The 14,590-nt window shown below is 44.6% G+C and overlaps 1 protein-coding gene across 3 annotated transcripts in view; it reads right to left on the reverse strand.

Moving 5' to 3' along the window:
* Positions 1-14,590, reverse strand: part of SLC9A9 (solute carrier family 9 member A9) — a 1,256,356-nt gene that overhangs the window by 724,560 nt on the left and 517,206 nt on the right. For all 3 annotated transcript variants that reach the window (XM_077290810.1, XM_077290809.1, XM_077290811.1), the window contains exon 9: positions 14,046-14,134. In XM_077290810.1, coding sequence (XP_077146925.1) covers positions 14,046-14,134 — 89 coding nt within the window. The remainder of the gene's footprint in view (positions 1-14,045; positions 14,135-14,590) is intronic.

Below are 14,590 nucleotides of genomic sequence, written 5' to 3' on the forward strand. Positions count from 1 at the left end.
TCTCTTCTCCTCCTAGGTTAGCATCGGACCATCGCTCCGCCTCTGGTTCCTCTAGTCCTATCTGCCTCCCGTTTACCAAGTACCCGTTGGTTCTCTCTCTATAGTTGTTTCCGTGGTACCTCAGTCTCTTCCCTCTCTTTATTAACCCATAGCCGCCTCTTTGGTTCCAGCAGTTGTGGTTCCATCCCCCTTGGGCCTGCACCTAACACTCCCGGTATAGGGGGTAGTTCCATCGGGTCCGCTTGCCCTTGGGGGCTCTAGAGCTATAACCCAGAGGGTCCACTTTCGGGTCTTTTTTGCAAGTCCTAACAACAGGTATCAGCTCTCCCATAACAGACTGCAGACAGAACGGGAGCTGCATACCTAACTCACTAGGCAAGACACAGAAACACAATGCAATGCTCTGGCAATGCCCAACAAGAAAGAGGGAGTTTATACAGGAGCTGCTCCTCAGCAATAGGCTGAGGAAGCAACACAGGTGCACACTCAAACCATAATAAAAGCAGGGTAGGTGTGGCTGCGTGCACCCTAAGCACAAACAGAAACCATTACAGCACAGTCAGCACAGGAACTGTGGCTTAGCCTGGACACACGTGGAAAGTCATACACCAGCTGCAGAGGACCTCGCAAGCCGTGGCTAGCTTCCACAGCGGCAGCCAGGGACCACACATGCGAGTGGCCATGCAGCAGAGCAAAGACATCACAGCACATGTACAGCTACGCAGCGGTGGCAGGGAACCGAGCAGTGTCCATACAGGTAACAGACAACAGTATCCCTGCACATTAGGGGGAGAGGAGCAAGGGTTAAAGCAGAGACATGCAGAGTAACGCCGAAGAAACAAGGTATAAACCCAGCGGCGTTACAACCAGGCTGGGGAAAGATAACAGGCGGCAAAACTCGGCCTGGATCATGACAGGTGGAACTTTTAATGAATTTGACGTATGGGCATAGCCATGCCCGTTTAGCTTCTTCCCATCTTAGGGTATGTGTCCACATTCAGGTTTGATTCAGGCTTTGGTCAGGATTTTATGCAGGTCAAATCCTGACCAAAAATGCACCAGAGGTCACTGGCAGGTCACCTGCGGTGTTCCTGCGTGTTTCGCTCATTGTAGCAACATGCTGCGTTCGGAAAAAACGCACCGCATGTGCGTTTTTGTGGGAAATCCGCATGCTTTTTTTAATGCACAGTGGAGACGGGATTTCATTAAATCCCCTCCACTATGCTGTAACATCTGGACGCTGCGTTTTTGACGCTGCGGCTCAGCGCTGCGTCAAAAACGCAGCGTTTCCTGAACGTGGACACATACCCTAAGTCCATTTTTGCACAGTTTCATCAAACTGCCCATGTTGCACATACATTTTCCTGGTGAAAACACTTTGATGCATTACCCCCAACATGTGCATTCTGCACACTGTGACGCTATCCAAGAGGTGCCTCCAACATCTGATTTTGTAGGGACATAGTGCATTGTCAAGGAAAATGGTTTCAATTGTCAATTTATTCTGCATGTTTCTAGGAAGATTAACAAAGGAACACTGCAATGCAAAGTCATAACACTGTCACACCGTAGGTTCGATATTGTTTTTCAGTAAGTAATTCAAACATTCACTGACAGAGCCTCTTGTGACACCATATGTCTTCTTTATTTTTTTACATGGCAGGAGACAATGATTGTATTGGTAAGATTTTTCTACACATGAAATTATCAAATAACAGTTCAAAATGCAAACAAATCCCGTCTAGCAGATTCTCAGTAAAAACTGTGCCGTGACATAACTTTTAAATTGTCAATTTATGCAATGCCCGTGGATCACTGTCAAGATTCAAATAAATAATATTTCCAGAAATAATCCCGTTCAGGACACAATAAATAAATATGTATATATATATATATATATATATATATATATATATATATATATATATATATATATATATATATATATATAGTAGGGATTTCACTCACTCAGGTGCGACGGCTGACACTTAGGAGGCAGGTTCCAACAAAAGTTCAAAGGTTTATTGTTTCATAAAGCAGTTTAGCATAAACAGGAAAAACAAATAGCCTTTAACTCAGGCAAAAGGGAAAAAAACAAGTGTCCATTCCTTCAGGCTCAGTGCTGGAGACTTAACACACTGGAGGCTAGCGCCTCCACACATATCCCCTGTGTTAAACATTAGCCTGTCTTATATAGAGCTAACCACACCCAGTAACCCATCACATGATTAGCCATGTGGTCTGACATCACCACAGGTCCTGACAGACATATAGGTAGCTATGGTTACATCACAGCGGCAAGCCATCTATGCGACACATATCTCCCGTCGATTAGACACCCTTTAGCCACACTACATACCTCCCCCCTCTGCCTAAAGCCGTGGGGCTTGGCACTTTCCCCCACTAGACAAGGGATTCTTGACAGGGCATCAGCATTACTGTGCAGCTTTCCGGCCCTATGTTCCACATGGAAACAGAAGTCCTGCAGGGCTAAGAACCAACGGGTGACCCTAGCATTTCTACCCTTCGTTTCCCTCATCCACCTAAGTGGGGCATGGTCGGATATCAATCTAAATTTACGTCCCAGCAGATAGTACCGTAATGTGTCCACCGCCCATTTTATGGCCAAGCACTCCTTCTCAACGACTGAGTAGTTCTTTTCAGACGAGGACAACTTCCTACTCAGATAGAGGACAGGATGCTCCTCCCCATGCAGCTCTTGGGAAAGGACTGCTCCCACCCCGACATCTGAGGCATCTGTCTGAAGAATAAACTCTTTTTTGAAGTTTGGGGCCATCAGAACGGGTTGCTTACACAAAGCCTCTTTCATTTCTTGGAAGGCTGACTCTGTTTCTTCGGACCACTTAACCATTACTGATTTTGTCCCTTTCAGCAGGTCAGTCAGAGGCGCAGTCATCGTGGCGAAGTTTGGGATGAACCTCCTGTAATATCCCACGATTCCCAGGAAGGCTTTAACTTGCTTCTTGGAAACTGGTTTTGGCCATGTTTGAATTGCCTCCACTTTACTGATTTGGGGTTTTATTTCTCCACGACCCACTATGTATCCAAGGTACTTAGCTTCCTCTTTACCCAAGGCACACTTCTTCGGGTTTATTGTAAATCCGGCCTCTCTTATAGCATCAAACACCGCTTGGACCTTTTCCAGATGACTCTCCCAGTCCGGGCTAAAGATGACGATATCATCCAGGTACGCAGCAGCGTATGCCTTATGGGGTGCAAGGATTCTATCCATAGCCCTCTGGAAGGTCGCCGGAGCTCCCTGTAGGCCAAACGGCATCCGGACATACTGGAAACATCCATCTGGTGTAGAAAACGCCGTCTTCTCCTTGGCTTCCTGTGCCATGGGGTTCTGCCAATACCCCTTCGTCAAATCCAAGGTGGTTATGTACCTGGTGGGCCCAAGCCTTTTGATGAGCTCATCAACGCGGGGCATGGGATAAGCATCAAACTTGGAGACCTCATTCAACTTCCGATAGTCGTTGCAAAACCTCCACTCTCCATCAGGTTTTGGGACCAGGACAATTGGGCTCGACCAACCGCTCTTGGATTCCTCAATGACTCCAAGCTTCAACATACGCTCCACTTCCTTGGAGATAACTTCTCGACGAGCCTCAGGAATACGATAGGGCTTCACCCGCACATGTGGCTCTGTTAGGACCTCGTGCGCTATGACCTTCGTGTGTCCTGGCAACTCTGAAAACAGGTCTCTGTTTTTCTGGAGTAACTCCCGGCACTGTTGTTTATGGGTCTTCGATAGCGTCTCCGCTATAGCAACCGCTCCAACCTCACCTTCTGGGTTGCTTAACAACGATGGAGTTACTGTCGGCTCTCTATCTTGCCACGGCTTGATGAGGTTGACATGGTACACTTGGAATGGTTTCCGTCTTCCTGGTTGGTGAATTTTATAATTTACTTCACCAAGTTTCTCGACAACCTCATATGGCCCTTGCCATTTGGCCAAGAACTTGCTTTCCACCGTCGGAACTAACACAAGAACTCGGTCTCCCGGATTGAACTGCCTCACTCTTGCAGACCGGTTGTAGATTCTGGACTGAGCTTCTTGTGCCTGGAGGAGGTGTTCTTTCACGATAGGCATCACCTTTGCAATCCTCTGCTGCATCAGGGCCACATGCTCAATGATGCTTCTGTGGGGCATGGCTTCGGCTTCTCAGGTTTCCTTGGCTACATCCAGGAGTCCTCGCGGATGTCGGCCATATAGAAGCTCAAACGGTGAGAACCCTGTGGAGGCCTGTGGAACTTCACGAATGGAAAACATCAGATAGGGTAAGAGACAATCCCAGTCTCTACCATCTTTCTCTATAGCTTTTCTCAGCATGCTCTTCAGTGTCTTGTTAAATCTCTCAACAAGGCCATCTGACTGGGGATGGTACACCGAGGTCTTCAACTGGGAGATTTTCAGGGCTTTGCATAACTCCCTTATCACCTTGCTCATGAAAGGTGTCCCCTGGTCAGTCAGGATCTCCTTCGGCAGACCTGTCCGGGAAAAGACATGGACCAACTCGCGGGCTATACTCTTCGAGGAAGAATTTCTCAAGGGAATTGCCTCAGGATAGCGTGTGGCATAGTCCAGGATGACTAATATATACTGATGGCCCCGGGCTGATTTAACTAAGGGACCAACCAAGTCCATGGCAATTCTCTCGAACGGTACCTCAATAATGGGCAGTGGCACAAGGGGGTTCCGGAAATGAGGAGTGGGAGCAGTTAGCTGACATGTAGGGCAGGACCTGCAATAGTTCACTATTTCTCGGTGACACCCAGTCCAATAGAATCTCTGCACAACCCGTTCCTGCGTTTTTTCCACCCCTAGGTGTCCACCCAAGATGTGTGAATGGGCCATGTCCAACACCTTCCGTCTATATGGACCCGGCACTACCAACTGCTCTACCAACTCCTCCCTTATTTTCGTGACCCGGTACAACAACTCCCCACTCATCAGAAAATGGGGAAACCTTGTGTCTGCCACCGGCTCCTGTACCAGCCCGTCAATAACTGTGACATTATTAAAGGCTTCCCTCAGAGTGGGGTCCCTATGTTGGGCAGTCCCAACATTTTCACCGGTTACCTCTAACTCCATAGTGTCAGATGCAGGGGATACTTCCTCCTCATACCCAACCAGCACACAAAAGGAAACCTGTCTGTCTCTGGGTGTGGTGACACCCTTCCAGGGTTCACTGGTTCCCTACTCTTGCTAGGGAGCTCAGAATCTTTTCCCCACAAATCCCAAAACAGACAGAAATCCCGGCCAATAATTATAGGGTGCAACAAGTCCTGCACGACGCCGACTATGTGGGACTCAGTGCCACATGCCGTTTCAATGTCCACCCTGGCCAAAGGGTAGTCCTTGGCATCACCATGTATGCACCGCACGCCGACCTTCTTTCCCGGGAGCAGGTGGAGAGGGAAAGTGGCCCTCACCAGGGTCACTAAGCTCCCTGAGTCTAACAGCGCTGTTGCTGCTCGACCGTTCACCCTTAGGGGACACACTTGAGGTCCCTCGTTGGGCGGAGAGTTCACACTGCAGGCTGGATACGCATAGTATGAACAACGGCGTCCCATGCTGCAGTCCATCTGCTCAGTGGTCTGGGAACAACGGGCAGCTATATGTCCTGGCCCGTGGCACCTCCAGCAAATAATATCACCAGTAGGGACCTTGGGCACCACCTCCCCCGCCCCTTGTGACCTTGGACGCGCCACCCCTTTTTGGGACTCAGCAGCTTTCTGGGACCCCCAGTACGGCATGGGCTGCCTCCCAAAGGAGCCTTCCATCCCTTGGTATCTCTCGACCAGTCCGATCAGTTTGTCGGCATTCTGGGGATCATCCTGGGCAACCCAAGTCTGTATGGACCTCGGGAGGGAATGCACAAACCGATCCATCATCACTCGTTCCACCATCTGTGCAGGTGTACATAACTCTGGCTGCAGCCATTTCTGGACCAGGTGCAACAGGTCAAACATTTGGGAGCGAGGAGGTTTGTCCCGGTGATAGGCCCAGCAGTGAACTCGCTGTGCCCTAACAGTCAGTGTCACCCCCAAACGTGCGAGAATCTCGACTTTCAATTTGTGATACTCTTTGGCATCCTGCAAGGTCAAATCATAGTGCGCCTTCTGGGGTTCTCCCGTCAGGTATAGCGCCAGTACCTCTGCCCACTGCTCTGGCGGGAGTTTTTCCCTCTCAGCGACCCTTTCAAACACCGTCAGGAAGGCCTCAACATCATCCCCGGGGGTCATTTTCTGTAATGCGCGTCTTACCGTCTTCCGGACGTGGGTGTCATCAGCCAAACCTGGGGTTGGGGCGCTCGTCTTGCCCTGGATGGCGGTTGCCAGAAGCTTCATCTGCTGCTGTTGCTCCTGCTGACTCTGCTGTTGCTCCTGCTGGCTCTGTTGTATCTGCTGCATCAACAGCTTGTTGGTCTCTTGCTGGTTCTGTTGCAACTGCTGCATAAACAGCCTGTTAGCCTCTTGCTGCTGTGACTGCGACTGGACCAAGTGTTTCAGCAGGTCCTCCATTTTCCCCGGCAATGCTTGCTGGCTTACAGCCGACTTGACCCAGGACATCCAAAAAATAGACTTACGTCTCCACTGGGAACGCTGCCCGCACGTCTACCACCAATTGTAGGGATTTCACTCACTCAGGTGCGACGGCTGACACTTAGGAGGCAGGTTCCAACAAAAGTTCAAAGGTTTATTGCTTCATAAACCAGTTTAGCATAAACAGGAAAAACAAATAGCCTTTAACTCAGGCAAAAGGGAAAAAACAAGTGTCCATTCCTTCAGGCTCAGTGCTGGAGCCTTAACACACTGGAGGCTAGCACCTCCACACATATCCCCTGTGTTAAACATTAGCCTGTCTTATATAGAGCTAACCACACCCAGTAACCCATCACATGATTAGCCATGTGGTCTGACATCACCACAGGTCCTGACAGACATATAGGTAGCTATGGTTACATCACAACGGCAAGCCATCTATGCGACACATATCTCCCGTCGATTAGACACCCTGTAGCCACGCTACAATATATACTGTATATATATATATATATATATATATATATATATATATATATATATATATATATATATATATATATATATATATATATATATATATATATATATATATATATATATATATATATATATATATATTGTGGACACGTAAATTATACATATGATCACAGACAAATTTTCTACCGAAGAATTATCTTGATAGAAAACAAATATGTGACATTCACTGGAACCTTCCCGATTAGTCATTTCACATTATCATCGCATTATTTTGCATTTGAGAAATGCCAGATGACGACACTCAGTAAACTCATTATTTCCATATAAACTGGAAATAATCGCACCCAAGAACAGCTTCTATATCACTGTAATTGTGATGACTAAAAATGATCCAAAAAGCACATGAAGCACACTACAGATGCAGGCCATGTGATGTGGTCTAAGAAAAAAAATGTAGTGAAGTTTTGTGTTGCAATTTAATAAAAGAGATAAATATATATATATATATATATATATATATATATATATATATATAATTAGGATCATAAAGAAGAACATTTTAAAATCATATATATAAAATGTTACCAGAACTAATTTGTACGGTGAGCTGTGACCACAGACATCTGGTAGCTTTGTTAAGGTAAATGAGAAGTCGAGCATGTGCATTCTAGCTAGAGTTTTAAAGGGGTTGTCTGGTCTAAAACTATAAGTCTGCAGTCACTATGTGACTGCAGACTTGTGGATCCTCATATATCGCACATGTGAGGATTCTCCGATGCCGGGAGTGAGCGGTGATGTAACCATGAGCATGTAATTTGCATACCTCCAGCCATATTTCGACTAGACTATATCCGGCCTCGCTCAATACACTTGCATTGAGTGAGGCCGAATACAGTCTAGTCAGCACGTGACCGCTTGTATACAATCGCATAGTCGTGGTTACATCCCCTCCTATAATGGTGCTGGAGAATCCTCACAACATACAGTCTGCGTGATGTGAGGACTTACAAGTCTGCAGTCATGCAGAGTGACTGCAGACTTGTAGTTTTAGACCAGACAACCACTTTAAAGAGGACCTGTCAGTATTTCTAAAGTGGACAGTTTTTGATCTTATTTTATTCCCAATACTCTCTAGAGTATATACAGTATTTTGTTTCCTGTTTTAAATCCGCCAATCGATTACCGCGGTCTGGCCATTTTTGTTTAGGAGATCAATCTGTTAATTTTCATGCTTTTTTTTTTTTTTTACAAGGGGGCGTTACTCACAGGGTAATGCAAAGCAGTCTAAAGCCCCGCCCCCACGGAGTTCCCTGCGCAACACCCTTTTAGTAAAGACTATAAAAATTAGCGTATCGGAGGTACTAAATATAAGGGCCTAGATCTATGGAACTGTATGGCGGATTTCAAAAAAATAAAAAAAACAATACTCAGTGGAGCAGCAGGAATCAGACAAGAGAGAAACCTGGCCACGTCTGACCTGGTAACTGGCCCTCAATACACACAGATGATTGTATCAGATGTAGTACACACTAGAAATAAGATTGCGTTGCTCCCAAACTGCACTAGTAAAATAATGGCTTGATCTGAAGTCTTTGCCATCAGCGCCTTCCCTCTCATAAACACAAAGATCTTGTATGGTTTGAAGTGCCATTGTATTGATGCTTCATTCGAGCTGATGCATTCTAGTATATCACATGCAATTGTACATATGAAAGCAAGAAAAAAGGAGGCTTAAATTATAATTCCCTCCATCTGGTCATTTACTTATCACTTGATTTACTTCTGATGTAGAAAGCAAATTGCGCTGATGTTTCCGTACAAGAATCAATCTGAATCCAGCTAACCATCTCCGCTGTATACTAATTGTAGGCGCCTAAACACGGCATGCAGCTGTTCCAGACATTCCCCTTGTAAGAATTTAATGCAAACTTACAATTAGACAAAATGCGCCATGAAAATTATGGGCCAGATTCATCATCATAGTTGTGTCTTTTGGGGTTTTTATTCGTACGGTCTGTGATATTTTTTGCCTGTTTTTCAATAGCACCTAATTCTTCTGTTAATTTGCACCATTTTTTAAAGTCTATTTTATACATGTTTATCTGTTTTTTTTTTTCAATGTTCACCACTGAAGAAGGAAATGAGGGTTTCCAGATGTTTTTGGGCAGATTTAGCAGTTGTGAATTTTCCAAAAGCTGCAAACGCTGTCACAAATGTACTCCTGTGTCCCGCTGTAGTGATTTTATGCAAGTCACATACTTTGAGAGCATTTTTTAGGCCATTTTGCAAAACGTGGGACTTTTCAAACTAACAAGTCGCAAAAATTGTTACTATTGTTACTATTTTTTACTTTGCACGAAATTCATGAACGATATTGAAGAAAAACAGAAATAAACAGAACAAAAACAGAAATAAATACGCCCAAAAAGAGTACAAAATAAAGGAAATGTATAAATAAAACTGCAAATAATGAATAGGGGCTTACTTTTTGTAGTCTATTTAAAGACCAAATGTACTTAAAGTAGATCTGTCACTAGCATACAATATTAAACAGGTCTAGGACTTTTTGAGGCTGATGTACTTACTTTGAAAATGAATATCATACTGATCATATAGTCCTGATATTAATGTAAATTGACAGAGCAGACAGTCAGTCATTACATGTCTCCCACTTTTAATGTACCCTTTATTTATAATAAACTCTGATGGTAGATTCTAGGGGAAATCTTTGTCCAGCCTGTACATCTTAAAGGGAACATATCACCGGAAAAAAAAATGCTATTGAACTGCAGATATGGGGTTATGAACCTGCCCGTTGCCGAGATTTAGACCCACGCACCTGGGAGGAAATTAATTTTATCCTCATCCCCTCCCCCCGGCCTCTCTGTGTAACGGGAAAACAAAAATATAATGTTTGGCACAGTGCGGGGATCCACCCACTCAGGAATAAACAGCAAAAAAGTTCAGCTTTCCTTATCATGAAAACACAGCTCTGGAGCTTGTGCCTCCAGGACCACCCAACACTGAATGAGCCAGAGAGCTGGGCATTTATAATCTGGACTGCACCCACTCTACAGCTGTTCACTCAACCCAGCCCTAAACATGGCTGACTAACCCCTCTCAGCACCTTAGTGTGCTGGCGTGTTATCCCAAGTTCATATCACTGACGATAACAACCGCAGCCATACATATCTTCCCTTCAGTACTTTGCCAGCGACATGTGGATGTATGCGGATGCATCGTTTTGACGCACCTGCCGTCCGCACAAAACGCAACTTGTTGCCTTCCCGTGCGGTCGGTGGGAGCGTCAAAACAACGCATCTGCATACATCCGCATGTCCTGCGTACCCAATGTTAAAGATAAGTACACAGGATGCATGCAGATGTATGTGGAAGTAGGCGGGGCTTAACGGAGGACGTACACAGCCCTCCGCAAAGCCCCTGAACGCAAAGGTGAATTTAGCCTTAAACAGTAATTTCTGTATTCTGGAGAGATTGAAAAAGTCTTTATATAGAAGGTGTCTCACCCATTTTGGATTTTCCAGTTGCTACAGTATGTAATCTGAAGGTAGCATGAGTTAGGGACTAAGACACTGATTTCATCGATGTGTCACTTATTAGGTTGTGTGCTTTTGTTTCATTACAATCAGTGTTTCATCAGCAGGAGATTATCCCTGCCTGACTAGCTGCCTTAGTGCTCCTGGTCCAACCCCGCCCCACCACTAATTTAGCAGCTTACTGTCAACATACAGTGTACATAGAAATCTGCCAATCGGTGGTGTGGGCGGGGTTAGCTTTCTGAGCACTGCTACATCTACAGCAGAGAAAATTCTTATTGTATTACAACTGCTTCACCCAGTAAACTAAGTGATACATTGCTGGAATAATGGTCTCTCTTCCTACATTATGCTGTTCTGTTGGTGCAGCCAAAAACTGCTGATGATTTCCTTAAACAGAAAAAATTAAGTAGAAGCACAAAGAGTGTGAATTGCACCCGCCACATGTACAAGGTGAGTATCACCAACTCAGGGGTTCTGCTGCTCTCGGAATTTCATGGACCACTTAGCCTTTCCTATAAACTGGAATAACCCAACAGTCCATACATAAAAGGCTCTCAGTGGTTCTATGAATACGGGCTCTGAATTATTTTTACAACATTTGTATCACATGGGGTTTGTGGAGGTCCCTACTGAAGTCAGCCTTTTTGGAAAAATGTAGTTTCATAGCTGTAAAGAATTAGGGTGTAGTGTTGAGCGAGTGTGCTCGTTACTCGAGTTTTCCGAGAATGCTCGGGTGTTCTCCGAGTATTTTGGCGTGCTCGTAGATTATGTTTGTGTCTCCGCAGCTGCATGATTTGCGGATGTTAGACAACCTGAACATATGCAGGGATTGCCTGTTTGTTAGGGAATCCCCACATGTATTCAGGCTGTCTAGCAGCCCCAAATCATGCAGCTGTGGGGACTCAAACATAATCTATGAGCACGCCAAAATACTCGGAGAGCAGTCAAGCATGCTCGGAAAACCGAGTAACGAGCACACTCGCTCATCACAATTAGGGTGTCCTCACCTTTTTAGGGCTGCTTAACACTTTGATGCTAGAAAGCAACTATGAAGTCCTGATGTGAATAGCTAGAATAGCTAAGGCTGTCCCTAATTACCCTCACCAATATTTGAGAGGCTACAAGGGGGATGAAGCTCTGTAAATTAGAGTGTACTCTCTTATTCTGTCACCATCATAATATAATTAAAGGGGTATTCAAGTTTGGAAGTTATTTCATATACATTGAATAGGGAATAATTAACTGATTGCTGGGGGTCAAACCACTGGGACCCCACAAGTGCAGCAGTCTGCTATCTCCAGAGGTCCCATTATAAATGAATAGAGCGGCAGAACGCATGATCGACCACCGTTCCATTCACACGGAACTCTTCAGAGCCCCAGTTCTTGGGATCGGTGGTTGGACCCCCAGTGATCAGAAAGTTATTCCCTAAACAAACAGCCTTGCCTGAAAAAAAATATGTCCAGACTTTTCAACGGTAAAGAGGTGAATGTTTTGGTACATGATAAGTGGAAAACTTACAGCTCTATTTCATGAGAGAGTGGCATACAGCCAATGGCGGCAGGCCATGCGGCTGCTATGGGCCCGTGAGCCGAAGGGTCATGGTGCAAGCACAGGAGCTGTGTCCCCCACCCATTTAACTGTATCGCCATACTGGATGCCAACATAGTTTAACATAATGAAAAAGAAAGTGTCAGCTGACGCTTACTCCTCCATCATTATTCCTCAGCTTCTAACGTCTCAGCGCAGCGGGCGCGATGCCACAATACATGGTGTCCACTACTTTGAGTTGTGCAGTGCTTCAGAAAACAAGCTACAGAGACTGGAGCAGCGGGGTAACGAGTATCGTATTTGTTTCTTATAAATTATAGTATATTATATTATATATCTTATAAAGTATATTATATTTTATGAAGGATTATGGGTAGTACATTGTACTGTATGGAGGACTCTGGGGCTGAATTATACTTTATGAAGGACTATGGGGAGTGCATTATACTATATGTAGGGGGCTTTATAATATATGTAGGTCTATGTGGGGGGCCATTATAATATTTCGAGGGCTATGTGGGAGCCTTTATGCATTATGGAGGGCTATGTGGGAGCGTTTATACTTTATGGAGGGCTATGTGGGGGCCATTATACTGTATGTAAACAATTATACAGTGTGAAGGTTTGTGTGGGGGCCATTATATGGTACCTTGAGGTGGGGTACAGAAGGGTCATCATACAGTGCGTGTGGAGGAACAGTGTTTGTATGACACTTTTGCTTGCATCATACTTTATTGGTGCAAGGAAAGTGGAAAGTAGAGCTTCAGTAGGAGGGACATTACTTTGTGAGATATGCTCTCCTATGACCCCGCCAAATATTAATATTTTTTTGCTGTTGAGGGGTCCCAAATAGAACTGCTATAGAGCCCCATGATTTTATGTATGCCCCTAAGAGTATATTGGTTCGAGTGTTTGGACTGCTTTGGCATTGTATAGAAGTCACATCCCTTATGCTATACCTCCCATGTGCTTCATCAAAGCAATGTAAAAGCTACTAAAAGCAACTAAAATAACATTGAAAGCTTCTCCTAGAGAAATTCACTCCCCTGGCTCTCTTTGAGACCCTTCCCTCTAATAATCCTCTATTACTTCTGACTTTCCCCTTTTGCTACTTTACACGTTTTTTCCACTGATATGTTTGACGAATGTGGTCAACATGCCCTCTAAAATCATGAAAAGATCTACCGCTGTGGGCCAACCACAGAGAAATATGCTTCAACTTTGTTACCAGTACTATTATTCAGGTCTGCTTCCATAAAATGCAAACTTCGGTAATTAACAACAAATGTAGAGCATCATATTGTAAACCATTACGTTATGCACTCTTTGTGTTTGCTTGGCTTTATTAAACTATTTTGTTTACCCTTGATTGTATCCAGATCCATTCAACATTCTGATTGCTTGCTTGTTAACCTGTATGATCTTAAACTTAACAAAACTGAAGTTAAACCACAAAAAGGAAAGAATCTTCGTGTAGCTACTTAAAGGGGTCATCCAGGACTATGTTATTTTTTACTGTGTGTCTAAGAACTAACAGTAGGTGGTTGCTCAGCGCAGATCGCTGCCTGCACAGATCGGTCACTGACCGCTCCTGCCTGCAATTCTACAGCTTCCGTTGACATCACATCCGCAGGGCAGCGACTTCTCTTCCACTCTGCTCTGTTGATGGGGCATGACTGTCGATATCATGCTGATTACAAGAAGGCAGTTGTCAATCAGTATGACATCGGCAGTCATGACCTGTCGACAAAGCAGCCCGGAAGAAGAGCTGCTCTGTTGACATGAAGCAGCCTAATCACTGGCAAGAGCGGTTTTTTAAACCTTGAAAAATCCTTTAAATTAGAGATCACCCATTGCAAGTAAAATCCATTATTATCCTACCTGTTTAGTTCTCAGTTTGGACTCCTCCGATAAGTTGTTGTACGTGTAATGGGCTTGGGTCACTCCACAAAACAGGACGGCCACAATTCCTGGAAAACAAGTTGTAGAATCTAATATGAAATCAATATGTCAGTGTTATAGAAAATAACTATCTTCAAGAGAAACATTACCAAATTGTCATATATAGAGAGAGGTTCTGTTGAAGCAGGGCTTTACCTGTTCTTTTCTTTTTTTATTATTTGTTGTACAAAATAAATGATTAGTCTTAACTCTCAGGCACAAAACACGACCTAACCTCTGCCCAGATGAGCACTAAAGCATATGATCATCTATCCAAAGCAGAAGCAAAAATGAAGTGTTACTTCGCACAAATAGCAACAGATTTTTTCTCCGCAAATGGCCTTCACCTAAAGAGCACATTTTTTATGAGCCCAGCAGTGATTTCAGTGCAGGCTTTTTCCACACTACGTCTCAGACTCCTTTACTGAGATGTTTCTGTATGAAGCTAAAAAAACAGGATCCAGAGGAAACCCGGACAACTCATT

This window comes from Ranitomeya variabilis, chromosome 2, assembly GCF_051348905.1.
Source record: "Ranitomeya variabilis isolate aRanVar5 chromosome 2, aRanVar5.hap1, whole genome shotgun sequence".
Lineage (NCBI taxonomy): Eukaryota > Metazoa > Chordata > Amphibia > Anura > Dendrobatidae > Ranitomeya > Ranitomeya variabilis.